Source organism: Erinaceus europaeus, chromosome 19 (genome assembly GCF_950295315.1).
Source record: "Erinaceus europaeus chromosome 19, mEriEur2.1, whole genome shotgun sequence".
Classification (NCBI taxonomy): Eukaryota; Metazoa; Chordata; class Mammalia; order Eulipotyphla; family Erinaceidae; genus Erinaceus; species Erinaceus europaeus.
In genome coordinates, this window is record NC_080180.1 from 60,915,568 (window position 1) to 60,934,143 (window position 18,576).

The 18,576-nt window shown below is 49.4% G+C and overlaps 1 protein-coding gene across 6 annotated transcripts in view; it reads left to right on the forward strand.

The window, feature by feature from the left end:
• ELF2 (E74 like ETS transcription factor 2) overlaps window positions 1-18,576 on the forward strand; it is a 64,809-nt gene that overhangs the window by 45,943 nt on the left and 290 nt on the right. For 3 of the 6 annotated variants that reach the window (XM_060179067.1, XM_060179071.1, XM_060179069.1), the window contains 6 exons: window positions 9,481-9,594; window positions 10,994-11,167; window positions 13,385-13,471; window positions 14,398-14,590; window positions 15,367-15,711; window positions 17,162-18,576. The exon at window positions 17,162-18,576 is cut by the window's right edge and continues 290 nt beyond it. In XM_060179067.1, coding sequence (XP_060035050.1) covers window positions 9,481-9,594; window positions 10,994-11,167; window positions 13,385-13,471; window positions 14,398-14,590; window positions 15,367-15,711; window positions 17,162-17,783 — 1,535 coding nt within the window. In that variant the 3' untranslated portion in view covers window positions 17,784-18,576. The remainder of the gene's footprint in view (window positions 1-9,480; window positions 9,595-10,993; window positions 11,168-13,384; window positions 13,472-14,397; window positions 14,591-15,366; window positions 15,712-17,161) is intronic. The other 3 variants (XM_060179068.1, XM_060179072.1, XM_060179070.1) reach the window with 1 other exon arrangement.

Sequence of the window (18,576 nt, forward strand, 5' to 3'; positions counted from 1 at the left end):
GGACCCCCGCACCTGTGCCCGCAGCCTCGGGGCCCCGCCGCCGGCGGTGGACCGCGTGCGCCGCGCCGCGCCGCGCCGCGCCGCGTGTGTGGGCAGCGCCGCCCGGGAGTCCCGGAGGTCCCCGGGCGGTGGAGGAAGCTGGGCCCAAGTCTTTGCCGTGGTCGTGACCGGGGCGAGGACCGAAGCGTGGCCACCGCTGCCAGAATTTGAGTCGATAGATAACCCGTCAGAGGACTTATTTTCCTTAGATCTGTTGTCTCCTCAGCCCTCAGTAAACAAACAAACAAACAAACAAACAGGCAAAAACCTGGGAAGACTCTTTGGCGATGGAACTGCCCCCAAAGCTTTTGAAATAATCAGTGAAACTGGACATGACGTGTAGATGCCGTTTTTTAAGTGGTTACATATAGGCCGTCTGCTGTTTGAAAATAGTTTTTTTTTTTTTTTTTTTTTTTTTTAAAGACATTTATTAAGGAGAGAACTAGAATCACTGGCACATGCTAGGCCGGGGGTCAAACCCAGGGCCTCACGCTTGCAAGTCCCACGCCTCAGCCACTGCAGCTGCCTCCCGGGCCACGAGAAAGAACGCAGGGCTCATTTCAGCGGGATAGGAGTTTTTTAGGTGTGAATCGCCCTTTTTCCAGTCCTGCTGCATTTTTTTTTTTTTTTTAAGTGCATGCAGACTACAATTTGAGGCTTCCTTTATGCGTTTAATGTTCCATAAAGAATCCGGTTTACATAGAGTTGCTTTCGTATTATTTCCTCTATCTTTTTCGTGTAACCCGAAGCTCTTTCCAAGCCCTGCTTTAGATGGAAACTTGAGACAGATTTTCTGATGTACTCAGGGCTTATTCTCTTGAGTTGCATTGGGCGGGTGGGGTGGACTAGCCATGAAGAAACAGGGGTCTAGATTTTTTACTGCTGCCTATCTCCAGAGGCCTTGGGAGAGGGCTTCGTGAAATGGACAAATCGCTTTATCCCCTTGAGCAAAGTCATTACATGTTAAGAGATCTTCACATCGATTTTGTTATAGTGACTTGAGGCAGATGAAAATGTTGGTGTTGCTGTTACCGCACCGACTGCTCCACTGTGTTGGCGAGTAGCGCGGACCCGCGGAAATAAGGGCAGCCGGTGCAGACACTGTTGCCGCAGGGCACTCTCGCTCCTTGTTCCTCCAGAGCCTTGGGTACTGGCTTCGCCTTTGGCTCCTCGCATTTGTGCTCGGAGCCTTGTGGTTGGGACTTGGCACACCTGACAGGACTTTGACTGACGGCAGGTCTGAGAGCCGTCGTGACCCTGCTGTCTGGAGATGAGGCGCTGCATCCCTGCTGTCACCAGACTGACCCTGTCGGTGGCCCGCATTGGCTGGAGGACCTTGAATGTCTAAAGGTTCCGTGACTCCCAGATGTTTACCAATAAGTGGCAGATCGTTAACAGTGAGTGAAGACTTGTTGTTTTCTTGAGTTTTCTGCGTTAGTCGGAGGTAGTGGGCGGGTCTGAAAGGCAGACTCTCCCTGACTCTTGGTGCCACATTGGAACTTGAGGTCGCGTCTGTCAGCTTATTGTAGGAGAATGAATGTCTAGTGTTGGTACCTTCTTTCTTCATTTTTATGTGAAAGGATTGTCAGGTGGTCTAGATTTCTTAGAAGATTTGAAATTTAAAGTATGTTGCCTCTAAGTGCATTTTCCTCGACTTTATCCTTTTTTCGAAAACCTGACATGATCAGAACTTGCTTTTTTAAATATTTATTTATTTATTTATTTATTTATTCCCTCTTGTTGCCCTTGTTGATTTATTGTTGTAGTTATTATTGTTGTTATGGATGTCATCGTTGTTGGAGAAGACAGAGAAAAATGGAGAGAGGAGGGGAAGGGGGGGTGGGGCCGGGGCGGATGACACAGACACCTGCAGGCAGACCTGCTTCTCCGCCTGTGAAGCGACTCCCCTGCAGGTGGGGAGCCGGGGCCTCGAACCGGGATCCTTAACGCAGGTTCTTGCAGTTTGTGCCGCCTGTGCTTAACCTGCTGCTCTAGCGCCGGACTCCCAATCAGAACTTTCTTAAACTCCTTCATTGCAGTTATTAAATGGAAGACCATGGTTTTCTGGCAAGTTGGCCATCTCTGTAGTTTACCAGAATCTGTCATGAAATTTGAACGTGAAAATCTCATTTCTGGGGGGTCAGGTGGTAGCACAACAGGTTAAGTGCACATGGCACGAAGTCCAAGGACCAACATAAGGATCCTGGTTCGAGCCTCTGGCAATCACAAGGGCAATAAAAGGAGAAAAAAGAATAGCCTCTAGGAGCAGTGGATTTGGAGTGCAGGCACTGAGCCCCAGCAAAAGCTCTGGAGGCAAAAAACAAAAACAACAACAACAAAAAACTCATTTCTGGTTTACTGCAGGTTGAAATATCTAGTATTCTTGAATAGAATGTGGAAAGTTGACATATGTATGAACGCTGGAGGAAAGGCATCAATTTAAAGTTTTTACCCAGAAACACATTTAAGAAGTTAACCCTAAAAACTTACTGCTGCGTTTTACAGCTACAACTCAGAGAAAACTAAAGAGCTGCTCCAACGATTTGCTATAGAGCAGTTTAGAAATGGGCTGAAGGAGCCGATGGTATTTGGCCTCTTGGATACCCTCTGCCTCCACTCCTTCCCTTCCTTCCTTCCAAAAAAAGCCCTTTACATAATGACACAATGGACTAAACACTGTTGTGGAATAGGGTACTAGTTATTTATCTCTGTGTGAAATGTTTCTGTTTGAAAGCTAAACCTTAATCACAACCACAGAATTTGAAGTTACTAGTTTAATGATAAGTTTGGTATAGTTTATTTTTAAAGGATTTTACCTATTAATTAATGAAGGGGAAGAGAGAACCCGAGCATCACTCTTACTACGTGGGATGCCAGGGATTGAACTTGGGACCTCACACTTGAGAGTTCAGTGCTTTATCCACTACAACACCTCTCAGGCCCCAGAAGTACAGGTTTTGTTTTAAAGATTTCATTTATTTATTAATGAGAGGGATAGGAAGAGAGAGAAAGAACCAGACATCACTCTGGTACATGTGCTGCTGGGGCTTGAACTCAGGACCTCATACTTGAGAGTCCAGTGCTGTATGCACTGTGCCACCTCCTATCCCACCGTTCTATTTTTTAATATTTATTTATTTATTTAATTTGATAGGACAGAAAAATTGAGAGGGGAGGAGAGAGTGAAAGGAGGGGGCTGGTGGTGGTACACCCAGTAAAGTGCATACAGCACTGTGTGCAAGGACCCTGGTTCAAGCCCTGCTCTTAGGTGTGGCTGGTGAGGCAGGTCTTCAGATGCTCTTTCTGCCTAAATCCCCTTCCCCTTCTCAGTTTTTCTCTGTCCTGTCAGATAAAAGGGAGAGAGAGAGAGAGAGACCAACCGACCTGCAGCACTGCTTCACTTGTGAGGCTTCCCCACTATGGGTGGGGTCTAGGGGCTTGAACCTGGGTCTCTGTGCACGGTAATGTACTTAACCAGGTGTATCAACACCCTGACCCCCCCCCCCCCCATAGTTACAGTTTTTTAAAGGGAGAAATCTCTTGTCTGGGGAGAGGAGTCCCAGGAGTATTTTAACTCGCCTCTGGAATCAAAATAGTCTGCACTTCGGCAAGGGCTGTTTTCTAGAGCTCCACAACTCGGCGGTACTTACAGCAGATTGAAGGGAACAAGCAAATCACGCGAAGCCGCACACCGTCTTCAAAGTACTAGAAAGTTGCGTACGATGTAATGCAGAGCTCACCACATTTTCCTGTGTTTTAGAAAAGCTGGTTTCCTGCCTGGTATGTAAAAATCCCATGCTTGAGTTTTCTGGGTCCCAGGTTCAATCCCCAGTACTACCATAAGCCGGAGCTGAACAGTGCTCTGGTCTGGCTTTTTTTTTTTTTTTTTTTTTTTTAATCACTTAGAAAAGTAGTTTTTCATAAGAAATGTTGCATGTTGCAAGTATTGAACTTTTATTATCAAAGAGAACTGATACTTATTTTGAAATTCTGTTTTAAGTGTAGATAAGCTATGTATCAATATGTAGTCATTATGTAAACAAAATCTCTTTTATATTTAATAATTTTGAGTGTAAAATGGTCTTTGGTGTTCCTGGATGTGGTGCAGTGGATAAAGCATTAGATTCTCAAGCATGAGGTCCTGAATTCAGTCCCCAGCAGCACATGTACCTGTGTGGTGTCTGGTTCTGTCTCTCCTCCTATCTTTCTCATTAATAAATAAATTTTTAAAAAGGAGGGGGGACCCTGGGGGCCGGGTTAGAGGTGCACTGGTTGAGCGCACGTTACAGTGCGCAAGGACCCAGGTTCGAGCCCCCAGTCCCCACCTGCGGGGGGGGGGGGGGGGAAGGCTTCACAAGTGGTGAAGCAGTGCTGCAGGTGTGTCTCTGTCTCTCACCTTCTCTATCCCTCCTCCTCTATCCAATAAATAAAGATAATTTTCAAAAAAACTAAAAGAAAAAAATTCTCATTAAAAGGGGGGCCTTTAGGTCCCCCCCAAAAAAAGTTTGAGAATAGCTGCAGTAGACTTCTATTGCTGTGGCTTGTAACTTTTTCAGATGTAGCTGCAAAACTGACTAGAACATTTGAGTTTATTCTGTGTGACACATTGGAAGAAACTGGACTTGAAACCGTGAGGCTGGATTTTGATCTGCGGCATCACATATGTCAGGGTTCTTGGTTCTGGCTCTCTCTACTCTGCTTTCTCATACATAATAACAACTGAAAAGTAAAGTTTAGTGAGTTTTGCTTAACTTAAAAGTTGAAGCAGTAGAAAACTGGTAACATCCACTGCTCCTGGAGGCTATTTTTTCCCTTTTGTTGCCTTTGTTGTTTATCGTTGTTGTTATTGTTATTGCTGTTGTTGGATAGGACGGAGAGGGGGAGAGAAAGACAGACACCTGCAGACCTGCTTCACTGCCCCCTGCGGGGGGGGGGGGGGGAGCCGGGGGCTCGAACCGGGATCCTTATGCCAGTCCTTGCGCTCCTCTCCATGTGCTGCCGCCCCGGCCCCAAGGAAGTTGATTTCTTTAAACATGTGTTGTCATTGAAGTGGCCTGGCTTGTCATCCCTGTGTCTCTGGTGGCCTGTGCATCGTGCTCCTCAGCAAGCCCGGTTTGTTGACACTTGTCACTCTGGCCGCCCCTGGGATAAGTGCTCTTTTCCTCTGCTTTCTACCAGGGGGCTGTTGGGTATTGAAACATCACAGCTGTAAGCTGGGGAGGTGGCCTGTGTTTATGCAAAAAGACACTCATGCCTGGGGCACCAAAGGCCCCAGGTTCAGTCCTCACTACTACCAAACGCCAGAGCTGAGCAGTTCTTCTTCTTCTTCTAGCGTTTGCCCTTCTTCCGTAGCCAGTCCACAGCGTCAGGTTGAGCCTGATGTCAAGTTTCGAGACCTCCTTTGAATCTGGAGAGGTGGCTCTGCTTATAAATGAACCAGCAATGGAGCCTGACCCAGGTTTTGTTTGTATGGGACCCCTTTACCTCAGAGAGTCTCCTAGTCCTCTTTCCCGTGTACAAGTTACAGTGCAAGTGCGTCGACAGATTAGGAAGTTGATGCGGAAGGTGAAGAAGGTTGGTAGCCGCAGGCCTTTCCCTTCCCCTCCGCAGCCCTCCTGCCTGCTCCTCGCTCCTCCGAGAGCCGCCAGGGCATTAGGGATAAGCCACTGAGTGACGGTGACCTTGGAACATCAGCCTGAGGCCTCCCTTGTAGGCTGTGCCCCCCCCACCCCCCGCGGCTTTCCAGACTGAGTTGCTGCCCCTTTTTATTTTTGAACTTAAGTGCATTGTTATGAACTCTATCCTTTGCCAGTGTTCTCTTTAGCAAAGCTGAGAGGTATGGCTCTTGTCAGACTCAATGACCAAGTTTGGTGTTTTGTAACAGCTGTGGAGGGAGTAGCTGAGCACACAGACACTGGTTGATTAGGAAGGAAGCTAGACACAGAGCAAGAAGACTGTAGCCAACAGGAAAGGAGAGGACACGAGCACATTCAAATTTTAGCACTGTGATCGAAATGCAAATAGTTACGAAGCGGGATCCTTCTCTTATGGGAGGCGATGGAGTGAGCAACAGCTCTGGCTGCCAGTGGGATGAGGATGAGGATGAGGATCTGTGATGGCCGCTTGCGCTGCTACTGCTGCTGTCACCGTGTGGCTTCAGGACCTTGGCACCCGCAGTTCCATTGCTCTTGGACCAACGACTCATTCTTTCTATCTTTTTATTTATATATTTTATTTGACAGGACAGAGAGAAATTGAAAGGGGAAGGGGAGATGAGAGAGACACCTGCTGCCCGGCTTCACTGCTCACCAAGCTTCCGCCGTACGAGTGGGGACTGGGGGCTTGAACCGGGCTCCTTGTGTATAATGTGTGCGCTCTGCACAGTGCCGCCACCAGCCACAGTTCTTCATTTCTTACTTAGTGGGAGAGAGGAGAGAGACACCACAACAAACCCCCAGCGCTAAGCCGTGACCCCCAGGCCTTTTGCATAATAAAGCATGCTCCCTCCTGGGGAGCTATCTTCTGGTCCAGTGTCCTTTTTGAAGTGGATGGCTGTATATGGGATAGCCCGATGGCTACAATGTCTGAGGCACTGAAGGTCCCAGGTTCAGCCCCCAGCACCACCGGAATAAGCCAGAGCTGTGCGGTGCTCTAGTAAAAATAAATAAAATGAGCTGATGTTTTTTCCCCTGCTGCAAATTGCACACACAGGACCAGGCCTGTGCATGGATTCAGATGAACTTTCTGTCCCTGCTGGCCCTGCCGGCAACTTCTCACCTTGACTGCACTGCAGCTTAGATTGTTGTCTGTCTGGAGGTTGTGCAGCAGTGTGTTTAAAGTGCCCCCCCACACACACACAGACTGACTTGAATCAGAGAGCTGTTTTTCAGGTCTCTGGCGTCGGAAAAGACCTACTGGGTCTGTGCTTTGCAGCGCTGGCCTGGCAGCAGGGTACATGTGCCAGGTGTGTGAGGCCCTGAGTTAGATCCCACTCTCCCCCCCCAAAAAAAAAAAAAAAAAAAAAAAACCTTGTTGACTTATGCTAACAAAAGAAAAGTGAAAAGCCGCAGTGCTCACTTTTATAAACTGGTCGTGTGTTCTTGGAAACTAGTAATGTGTCTGTTGTAAAGTGCTCTGTGTGAACTATCAGATGTCCATCTGTGTGAACATGCTTGGGATTATTCTAGTAAATAAAAAGGTAAAGAGTAAGAGAAGGCAAGATATCTGCTTCCTTTGCGCTTGGCTAGCTGACAGAGTGACTTGAAGTTCTTTTGTCCGGTTTCGAAATGTCTCCCTTTCGTTTGCCTTTGCTTTTCTCGGAGCTGCTCATGTAACTTCTTTGGGTCGCACGGCGTCCACACTGGCAGGTCCAGGCCTCCAGGCTTCGTGTGGGACCAGTAGTAGACTTTGTGCATTTCTGGCGTTCTCATCCTAAACCCAAATAACGGATATGCAAATCACCTTATTTGCACGTGTTCTTTTTTTTGTTTGTTTGTTTCCTTCTCTGTATATGCAATGTCTTTCCAGAAAGTAGGTTGAATTGGGTAAAAGAGTGAGGTTGGGATCTGGAATATAGGTAAGAAACAGACTTCTCAGAGTCTGCTGACGCGGCTAGCATGCAGCCATGGCTTTGAACAGCACCTGCAGCGCGACACGGGACAACTGGGCAGGTCTCGTCTTGTTTATAATGTCAAGATTTGGTGAGATTCTGTTGTTCTTAGTATCAAATGCTTGACACTCAGAGCTTAAATATGTCAGAGTGTTTAGGATGTGTCTTAATACCCAGGGTGGTTTATTAATAGCACTTGAGACAGCAGCAGAATTGCGACAGACCTTCTAATGAATCTGCAGTTCTGGATTCAAATGTAAAAACCTGGGAATTCGCTCCTCTGGTCCTTACGTGTCTGTGCCTGAGGTAGGAGGGCTCTTGCCAAAAGACACTGGAGAGGTTGCAGGGTGTTTGTGCCACCATCAGGTCCTTTCCTTGAGGGGCAGTGAGCCCTCACTGAGCGCAGCCCAGAGAGAGTGAGCGGGGTCACCTAAAGATAGACTGATGGGAGGGCTGGCTGCTGTCCGCAACCTCCGGCTTTGAGCAGATGGCCATAAATGGACAGCAGCTGGGCAGAGCGGGTACCTTGGGGAGCGTGTGTGGGTGCTGCACAACAGGTGGCTGGGGCCGGGCACACTCACTCTCCCCGCGCTGGCGCTTGGCCCCTGCCCGGGCGGCTGCCTTGTCTTCAGTTTCCTGGGAGTCATTTACATTATTGTAAATGATTCTGGTGTGTAGAAGTGTGGACTCCAGTGGGGCTTTCTGAACGCCGTGTGAAATACTCCTTGAGAAAGAGACCCGTTGGGTTAGAAAGTTTCAGAACCTCTTACCGAGTGGAGTCGCCAGTCTTTACTACACCAGGACCTGACATTCGTCCAGCTTTGAGGGAATGAGCTTGAGTTTGCACTTTTCCTGCAAGGTCAGAGTCCACATTAGGAGCTAGCTGCCACAGGCGAACTGGCCAGGCCTTCGCCTGGGCAGGAGACTCTCAACTTGCCTGAGCCCTCGTCTCAGCATCAGGCACCGTGTGTGTGTGTGTGTGTGTGTGTGTGTGTGTGTGTGTGTGTGTGTGTGTGTGTGTGTGTCAAACTTCACACGAGTAGTCTGAGAGCACCCTCGTCAGCCAGACCACTAACAAAGCGGCAAGTATAAGTGCTCAAGAGAGCTTTTCAAAGGGAAGTCATAGAACTGGGGAGGTGTCTTCCCCATCTGTGATGCCGAGAATGAGACAGCACACCTGTGAGACCCTACCATCTTTCCCCTAACACACACGGACATGATAAAATAGACCCCATGACAGGGAGTAGCTCAGCCAACAGAACATACACCTGCCACGTGGGAGGCCTCATGGATGGCGGCTCGCTGTTGTGTCTCTGAGAAGAGAAGGGTGCAGTTGCGTGCACACACACACACACACACACACACACACACACACCCCTCTACAAAAGTCAGACGTTTGTTGGGTGAGACCCAGCCAGGCCCAGTGGGTCCTGAAGAGGAGGATCTACATAAACGCAAGAAAGTTCCAGGGGCTTTGGAGCTGAAGCTGTCGGATGAGCCCAGGATAGTCTGTGAATCAGGCGCACGTGACTGACTGTGCTGAGCGCCCCTGACTCTGGTGACAGCACCCCTGGCCGTGCAGGTGACCCCGAGGCCTTGCTAACCTACTGCCACCCCCACGTCCATGAGCTTTGACTCAAAGTTGATCCCCCGAGATCCCGGAGTCTCTCGGTCGTCTCCAGTCTCTACAGTGCTGTGACCGGCCCTCACTGTGCAGAGCGCAGGTGAACGGTGCTTGGTTTCCCGTGAGCGGCGGGGTGATGCCAGCAGGGTGTTCTGGACGGGGCGGTGCTGGGGCGTGTCTGACTCAGCGGCTCTTCTCTCGCCCGCAGTGGAAGCGTCGGTGCATGGCAGCAATGCGCACTGCACGGACAAGACCATCGAGGCTGCCGAGGCCCTGCTGCACATGGAGTCCCCCACCTGCCTGCGGGACCCCCGGAGCCCAGGTGGGTGAGCACTTCTGAACCGCGCTCCAGAGACGCGGAGTGTGGGGCTGGTGCAGCACTCGGCCTTCATCTGCACAGTTCTGTCACCTTGACCGCTTCATAGTTGGTGGTAGGCCACTTGGGGCAGGCATTAATTGCCCCACTCTTCCTTTTATAAAAAGATGCATTTATTGGGACCAGGAGATAGCCGCCCCCCCCCCCCCCGGTCCATCCCCCCCCCCCCCCCCCCGGCAGAGCACATGCTTTAGCAGATGGAGGACCTGAGTTCAAGCCCCGGCACCAGGCGGGAGCACCAAGCACAAGGGAAGCTTCACCAGCAGTGGGGCAGGGCTGTGGTGTCTCTTCTGGTTGAAACTTGAAAATAAAATTAAAAAAAAAAAAAAAAAAAAAAAGGTCAGCTGGGCCTGGTGGAATCAGGCAGAGAGCCCCAGTGGCTAAATAAAAGATCCGTGTCAGGGCTGGCATGTGATTGAACCTGGCTGCGTTACCTCTGCGGCCATTCCCTCCCCTACCAAGCCCTCCTCCACTTCTTCCTCACACCGGCTGCCACTCTCCTGCTTCATCCCTCAGTTTCTGTACAACTGTCTTTGAGAGCCACTTTGTCTTTATTTTAGCTTAGCGTCCTCACGTCACTTTGACTTCCTCCAGGACGACTGCCCCTTCTCGGTGGTTTACAGGCACCATTAGAACTTCTGCACTAGGCCAGCGGTCTGCACCAGGCCAGCGGTCTGCACCAGGCTAGCGGTCTCGTGTGGCCGCTCCCAAGGGTGTAAGCAGAGAACTCCAGGACGGTGTGTCAGCAGTCTCTTGGTTCCATGGGAAATGTCCTACTTGATCAGATTGATGTTTCCAATTGCCAAAATAATTCAAAGTTTTCTGTTAGGAGTTTGAGAACTCCTGGTGGTTATTACTGCCTTAGCCAGAGGGTCCACTTTCAGGCATTTGTTCCTTTTAAAAAAAATTATATTTATCTATTTTCCCTTTTGTTGCCCTTGTTTTTTATTGTTGTTATTGATGTCGTTGTTGTTAGAGAGGACAGAGAGAAATGGAGAGAGGAGGGGGAGACGGGGAGAGAAAGGTAGACACCTGCAGACCTGCTTCACCACCTGTAAAGCGACTCCCCTGCAGGTGGGGAGCCGGGGGCTCAAACCGGGATCCTTATGCAGGTCCTTGCGCTTTGCGCCATGAGCGCTTAACCCGCTGTGCTACAGCCCGACTCCCAGGCATTTGTTCCTTTACATACTTGGAAACACGCTGCCTGGTAGAGGCAGCAAGTTTATATCCAGCACTTAACCTGCTCTGCTGAATTCTTAACACATTGCACTGTTAACTGAATTGTACATTTTGAGAAGCACTAATAGAGATGGGGAATTCTTATTTTTCAACTTTTTCTTTATAGTGGAAGTGTTTGTCCCTCCTTGTGTATCAACTCCAGAGTTTATCCACGCTGCCATGAGGCCAGATGTCATCACAGAAACTGTGGTGGAGGTGTCCACCGAGGAGGCTGAGCCCATGGAAACCTCTCCTGTCCCTACATCACCTGACAGCCACGAACCAATGAAAAAGAAAAAAGGTAGCTGGCTTGGTTTGTATCTGTGTAGCGCGGTGGGTGCCGGTTTGGGGTGTGGGGGGGGTGGGGTTGCCACGATCTCCAAGGGCTCTCAGAGAGTCAGCACGCTGAGACTGAGATTGTGTTTTAACTTGTTAAAGAGTGTTTGCTTATTATTATTTGTTGATTTATGGAGAGGAAGAGAACCAGACCATCACTCTGGCACATGCAGTACCTGGGAATGAACTCGGGACCTCTGGCTGCAGAGTCCAAGCTCTGCCTACCGCCCCTGCCTCCCACCCCCACGTTTTTAACTGTTTGAAGGAGTCAGTGTCTGAGCCCCGAGTCGTGGCCCGAGATTACAGCAGCTGTTAGACACAGGGGAAACGAGAGGTTCACTGCACGTTTTCCTACTTTTTGGACCATGTTGGTACCTGATTATTTAAAAAGAAACGTTTTCTGTTATTCACGACTTTGGTTTTCCCACTCTTGTGGGCATCAGAATAAAATGCCCAGTGATACCTGGTTCCCTGTGGCTTCTGCTTTAAAATCCCAAGATTGCCTGAACTCATCAGCTGATGGCGATCACTCCCCCTTGCTGTGCTGCGCAGAAACCCAGCAATAACCCGGGTGGCAAAACAGAGATTAGCCTGCTGGTGCGACATAGGATACGTCAGGAGTAAATTGCCACAGGGCTGGGCAGTGTGCACCTGGTTAAGCCCACACATTACAGTGTGCAAAGACCTGGGTTCAAGCCCCCGCCCTCAGCCTGAAGCAGGGCTGCAGGTGTCTCTCTTCCTCCCCCCCACTCTCATTTTCTCTCTGTCTTATTACAATAAATAAATAAAATTTATAAAGAAGTCAATCTAATACTAATTCATCTATCTGCAAATAGGTGGTTTTAATGAGTGATACTTTTAAAATCACCTGTGACACTATTATTTAGTATTATTTATATAATGAGTGATACTTTTAAAATCACACGTGACACTATTATTTATATAGTGGTGGTTAAGTGCAAACGTGGCACCAAGTCACGCAGGTTAGTTTAACAGCAGAGCCTTTTTATTTTCAGAGCTGTTACCAGAACTGCTCTGAACGTGACTATTGAGCCCTTTTTCCTATAAGGGACAACTTAGTTCTCCAGGGATATGATTTGAGAAATGTTTTATTTAAAAAAAAAAAAAGAAAGAAAGAAAGAAAGAAAGAAAGAAAGAATAATTCAAGCCTTTTTGGGTTAGCCTTTCCATGAAGGGAGTTGGACTTCAGTGCTTGAATTTAGGAGATGGTAAAGATGTTAGTTTTACTATTAATGGGTTCCTACACGTACATGTTATTTAAGTTGAGGAATTAACCTCTGTTGTAATAAGGAGATTGGAGAACTTTTCCATTTAAATTTTTGTCAAAGCATACTTATTGATTAGTGTTACTAGTTATTAATTTTAAAATGTGAGGACACTTTAATTCAGTCTTATATTTAGCTCTAAATAATCATTGTAAGGAAGAATAGAGAGAGGTGTAATCAGTACTGTGTTTGGGTCTGATTTATAACTTGCCTGCAGATTCCTCGCCTCTTTCAAGGAGCCTCCTCCCCTGCCAGCTCTCACGCAGTGCAGCTGAGGATGGAAGGGACCCAGGGCATTTCAATCCAGAGAAGTCTAGCTCTGGTTTTCCTGCTCATTGCGGATGATGATCTGATGGGAGAAGTGAGGAGGAACCACGGGAAGGACTCAGATATTTATTAGAAAGGAAATCAGTACTCGGAAGACTCCCCCCCCCCCCCCCCCAGTGCAGTTACCTGCTTGATGAAGTAGGGAAATTTGAAGACTGATGCTAAAATTCTGGTGAGCTGATTGGCTTGTGTTAACTTTTCCTTAGTTAAGCTCAGAGAGTTAGGAAGATTCAGATGTTCAAATGTTCTGCAATAGGCAGGCAAGGTTTTTGTAACAGTTCTTCCAGTGTGAACCAGTTTATATTAGTATTTGTTTCCATTGTGCATTATTGAAAAGACTAGCAGATTGAGGCCCTGACCTCGTAAATAGTATTCCCTATACTTTGAGATTTCTGCCTTTGCTGTATCTAAACACTAGGACTCCTTCTAAAAGCAGTGCTGTGTCACATACACTGAGATTATCAGTTTGCAAGTTAGTGTTCGGTTTCGTACACTTGGCGGAGTCCACTAACTATGCTTCTGCCACTTCCCTGTCCTCAGTGTGTGCTTTCAACGTTTTCTTTTTCCAGTTGGCCGTAAACCAAAGCCCCAGCAGTCTCCAGTTTCCAATGGGTCTCCTGAACTAGGCATAAAGAAGAGACCCAGAGAAGGAAAAGGTAATTTGGGGTGGGGGGGGGGGGCTTCCCTGTTTGGGAGCTGAGTAACATTTCTTGCTTCTGTGAGGAAGGTCTAGCACATGTCATAGGAGACCTGTCTTGTCTGATAAGTTTCCTTAAAGCCAGAAATAGAACTGTTGGCGTTAGCCCCGGAGGCCAACCGGGCGGGGTGAACATTCACAGATGAACCCAGGGAATGCAGAAGTGCCAGGCAGCCTCACATCCCTGCTGTGCACGCCTGTGGCCCAAAGGCCTCTTCCAAAGTAGGCTCTCTGTCACTCACTCTCAGGCTCATCACAGGGCCTGGGCATCTCCAGGCCACAGACAGTCACAGTGCCCCCTCCCTGCACCTCGAGACCCTCGAGAACTAGGTCACACCCACAGCAGGAGCCTCAGCTTCTGGCCTGATGTGATAGGGCCGCAGAGATGCAGGGTAGGCCAGGCTTTCGGGGAGCTCTGGGAGGGAGGTGGCCCACCCTCGGTGGAGCCTCCTGCCAGCCTGTGAACTCGGTCTGGATTTGGGTGCAGTGACGGCCAGCAAGCGGGAGCCTGTTTCCAGCTCTCACTTGAGGGTGTAAGTGTGGACCCAGGGACTTCATATTGCTAGCAGAGCTGGGAGCAGATACTGGAACACACACAGCTTTTTGCACTATGAACAAGTACACGTAAGGCTTTTATGTTACCAAAAAAAAAAAAAAAAAAGTATGTGTGTCTCTCTTACCAGACAGCTGTTTGACCCTCTACGAATGATGGGTGGTATGCTGGCACATTTAATGACTGATAGAATCAAGTATTTATTTAGTGAAAGACTCTTGGTTCATTTGTGTCTCATCAGTAGGAAGTGAATGGACTTACATGTACCAAAATTAAATACGTGCTTTTTAACTGCTGGAGTGAAGTTTTAATCACTGTCTTTATTTTTAAAGGAAACACAACCTATTTGTGGGAGTTTCTTTTAGATCTACTTCAAGATAAAAACACGTGCCCCCGGTATATTAAATGGACTCAGAGAGAAAAAGGCATCTTCAAGCTCGTGGACTCCAAGGCGGTCTCCAAGTTGTGGGGCAAGCACAAGAACAAGCCGGACATGAACTATGAAACCATGGGCCGGGCTCTGAGGTAAGGACACAGAAAACTAGCGTCAGGTGGAATTCGCATCACTTCTCTGTGCTGTCTGCTAGAAACCCTTACTCACTAGGACTCTTTGGGGGTGGGGGGTGGGGTTTGAGAGTGCAGCCCAGAGGTCTAAAATGCCAGCCTTGTTGGAAGATGCATCTTTACTGAAAACGTGCATTTACACTTAGGGCTATTTTTTAGTAGAACATTGAAAACCAACTCAGACAGAGCAGAACTTCTGAATTGTTCATTGGCATCTTTTTTAGTTTTTGTGAATTTGTTAAGTGATTGTCTCTTGATACGAAGATGTCTGGTGCTCTGTGAGCTTGTCACAGAGCTTAGTCTTGTGGAGGTTTTCCAAGCCAGCACTGCTCAGGTGCTGCTCATGTAATGCCAGACTGGCTTTAGAAGCAGTTTCTGCTAAAGAGCCTTTAGTTAGGTCGAATTACCTCTTTCCGGGAAGTATCGGTGGCCAGGGAGGCTGCTAGGTGGGTAGGATACGGGGCTTAAGTGCCTGAGGCTCCAGGTCAGTCCCCAGCACCGAATACACTAAATTGGTGTGCTGTTTCTCTGCATTAAACTCGCTTAGTAAATTGAGAGGGGCAGTGAAAGACCTGCCTCTGCTTTGTAGTCTCCAGGCTTCCAGTCATCCCTGCCACAAACCCCGAGTCTTTGGCCTGCTGAGCTCCATGTGTAGCAGACGCTTTCGCCGACAGCCCTTCTCCTTGGCCTTGGGGACTGAGCACTGTGCTCGGCTCACTGAGCGCTTCTCCCCGTAGGTACTACTACCAAAGGGGCATTCTGGCGAAGGTGGAAGGGCAGAGGCTTGTGTACCAGTTCAAGGACATGCCCAAGAACATTGTGGTCATCGACGATGACAAGAGTGAGGGCTGCGGCGAGGACCTGGCAGCGGCGGACGACAAGTCCTTAGAGCGCGTGTCCCTGTCCGCCGAGGGTCTCCTGAAGGCGGCCTCCTCCGTTCGCGGGGCGAAGAACTCCTCTCTCAGCTGCTCCAGGGCAGAGAAGGGTCTGACCCGAGTGGTGAACATCACTTCCCCTGCTCACGACGCCTCGCCCAGGTCGCCCCCCACCACTGCCGCGGTGCCCGCGCCAGCAGCCCCACGGTACGTGCTAGGAAACTCCTGGGCAGCTAGGAGGTGGTGTCACACAGACACAGGCTTCCCGAGAACCTGCTGCAGCCGGGATTTTGAAGGAGGGATGTCGACCCATTGTATCGGGTGGGGACTAGCTGTCGCACAGTCCCCATATGATGCCCACCAGCCTCTACTCAACCCACCGAACCACTTCTCAGGCTACGAAAAATGTTTGCTATTTTCAGTGTAGATGTCTCAGTTCATGTTTTGGCCTCTCTCTCTCTCTCTCTCTCTCTCTCTCATTTAGTCATGAGAAAGGTAGGAAGAGAGAAAGAACCAGACATCACTCTGGTACATGTGCTGCCAGGGATTGAACTCAGTACCTCATGCTTGAGAGTCAGTGCTTTATCCACTGCGCCACCTCCTGGACCACTCTCTCTCTTTTTTTTTTTTTTCCTCCAGGGTTATCGCTGGGGCTTGTTGCCTGCACTACGAATCCCCTGCTCCTGGAGGCCATTTTTCCCATTTTGTTACTCTTGTTCTTGTAGCCATTGGGCTGTTAGATAGGACAGAGAAAAATTGAGAGATGAGGGGAAAACGGGAGAGAGAGAGAGACACACCTGCAGACCTGCTCCATTGTTTGTGGAACAAGCCCCCTGCTAGTGGGGAGCTGGGGACTTGAACTGGGATCCTTGAACTTGGTCCCTGTGCTTCATGCCATGTGTTTAACCTGCTTCGTGTCATGTGTTTAACCACTATGCTACTGCCCGCCCCCCTCCCCTTTTATAATTTATTTATTCATGAGAAAAGAGAAAGAACCAGACATCACTCTGGTACATGGGATTGTGAACTTGGGTCCAATGCTTTATTCACTGTGCCACCTCCCGGACCACGGTCTCTTTTTTAATCTTATTTTAATGAGAGGGGAGGATTGGAGGGAAAGATAGTTTGCATAAATGAATGAGCGAGCGAGTTAGTGAGCAAAAGAAAATAGAGACCAGACCACTGCTCATCTTTGGCTTACAGTGGTGCTGGGGATAGAACCTGGGACCTTAGAGCCTCAGGCAGGAGTGTGTTCTGCAGAACCATTATGCTACCCTCCCACATTGCTTGCTTTGGTTTCTGTGCCACTGTGGGTGGGACTTAGTGAGGACTTTGATATTTATCGTCCCGTGGCACTTGATGGAGTGGCAGTACACCTGTAAGGGTCAGGATTCGCTCGGGAGACCTGTTTTCTTTCTATGTGGCACCAGGGAGCGAACCCAGGGCCTCAGTCCTGCACAGAACCACTGCTGAGTGGCCTTCCCAGGCCACCTCTTCAGAGAGAGAAACCTAGCCGGACAGAGGCGAGACCCCCACACCACTCCCCCACTGTTCATGGTGCTCCCTCCTGTGGCGTCAGTGGCTTGGACCTAAGGCTGCAGGCCCGCGCTCACCGGGTGGCGCCATATAGACTCAGCTCCTCTCTTCTGCCTTCCAGGACGGTGCGCGTGGCGATGCAGGTGCCCGTGGTGATGACGTCGCTGGGACAGAAGATCTCCACGGTGGCAGTGCAGTCGGTGAATGCAGGTGCCCCCCTGATCACCAACACGAGCCCCAGCACGGCCGCCTCCCCCAAGGTGGTTATCCAGACCATCCCCACCGTGGTGCCCGCCTCCGCCGACAGCGGGGACAAGATCACCATGCAGCCCGCCAAGATCATCACCATCCCCGCCACGCAGCTCGCCCAGTGCCAGCTGCAGACCAAGCCCAGCCTGGCGGGTTCGGGCAGCATTAACATTGTGGGCACGCCCCTGGCCGTGCGGGCACTCACCCCCGTGTCCCTGGCCCACGGCGCGCCCGTCATGAGACTGTCCGTGCCTGCCCCGCAGGCCGCAGGCCAGACCCCGCCCCGCGTCCTCAGTGCGCTCATCAAGGGGCCCGAGGGGAAGCCCGAGACCGTGAAGCAGGAGCACGAGGTGAAGACTGTGCAGCTGGTGCAGGAGGACAGGCCGGCCGACGGGGGCAAGACGGTCACCCGAGTGGTGGTGGTCAGCGCCCCCTCTGCCATTGCCCTGCCAGTGACTATGAAGACCGAGGGGCTGGTGGCGTGTGAGAAATAGGACTCCGGGCCGTTGGTGAGAGGACGGCGAGGGAGAAGTCACAAGAAGACTTTAAAACCTTTTTAGTGCACACGAGGAAACAATCAGACTTACTGGAAATCAGCTCGCTCTCCCATGTTTCAGTGGGAGATGAACTGCAGGACTGAGATGCAGGAAGCGGCGGACCCGCCCCAGGACGAGGCTCGAGAGGGACCAAGCAGCTCACTACAAGGTCACGTCACACTAAGACTCAGAACACTAAGGTTCTGTGAGAGGCCGGCAGTTTTCCGTGGGGAGGGGCTGGGCTGGGCGATCTCATTGTTACATAGAGCAATTCTGATGCATTTTTGTATGCATACCAGCAATTATCCCTGTGCTCACACAGGACTCACTTCACTGGTGCTATGTGGAGACTCCGCTAACATAGGTGTTTTCGAATGTGAATTGAAGAATGGATCCAAACGTTTCAGAAAGAAAGAGGGGAGAGCAAAAAGAAAAGATCTAGTGCGATTTTTTTTTTATATATATATATATATATATCATATAGCTTACGCTGATTTAAAACAAAGGCCTTAGACTAATTTTCGATTTTCTTTTCTTGAAATAAGCTAATGGCTTATTTGTGTAAAGCTTTTTTTATTAAAAGGAAAAAATTTTAAAAATCTTGTACCTAGCACAGTATTGTTATAGAATTTACATGTAACATTTTCTATGGTAGTTTAAGTCTGTCGGTTTCATAATTGTGGACAAATCAACAGTCAGTTCTGGCCTTTCGCTGTCACCCCGTGTCACTCAGCCCTGGCACCTGTGCAGG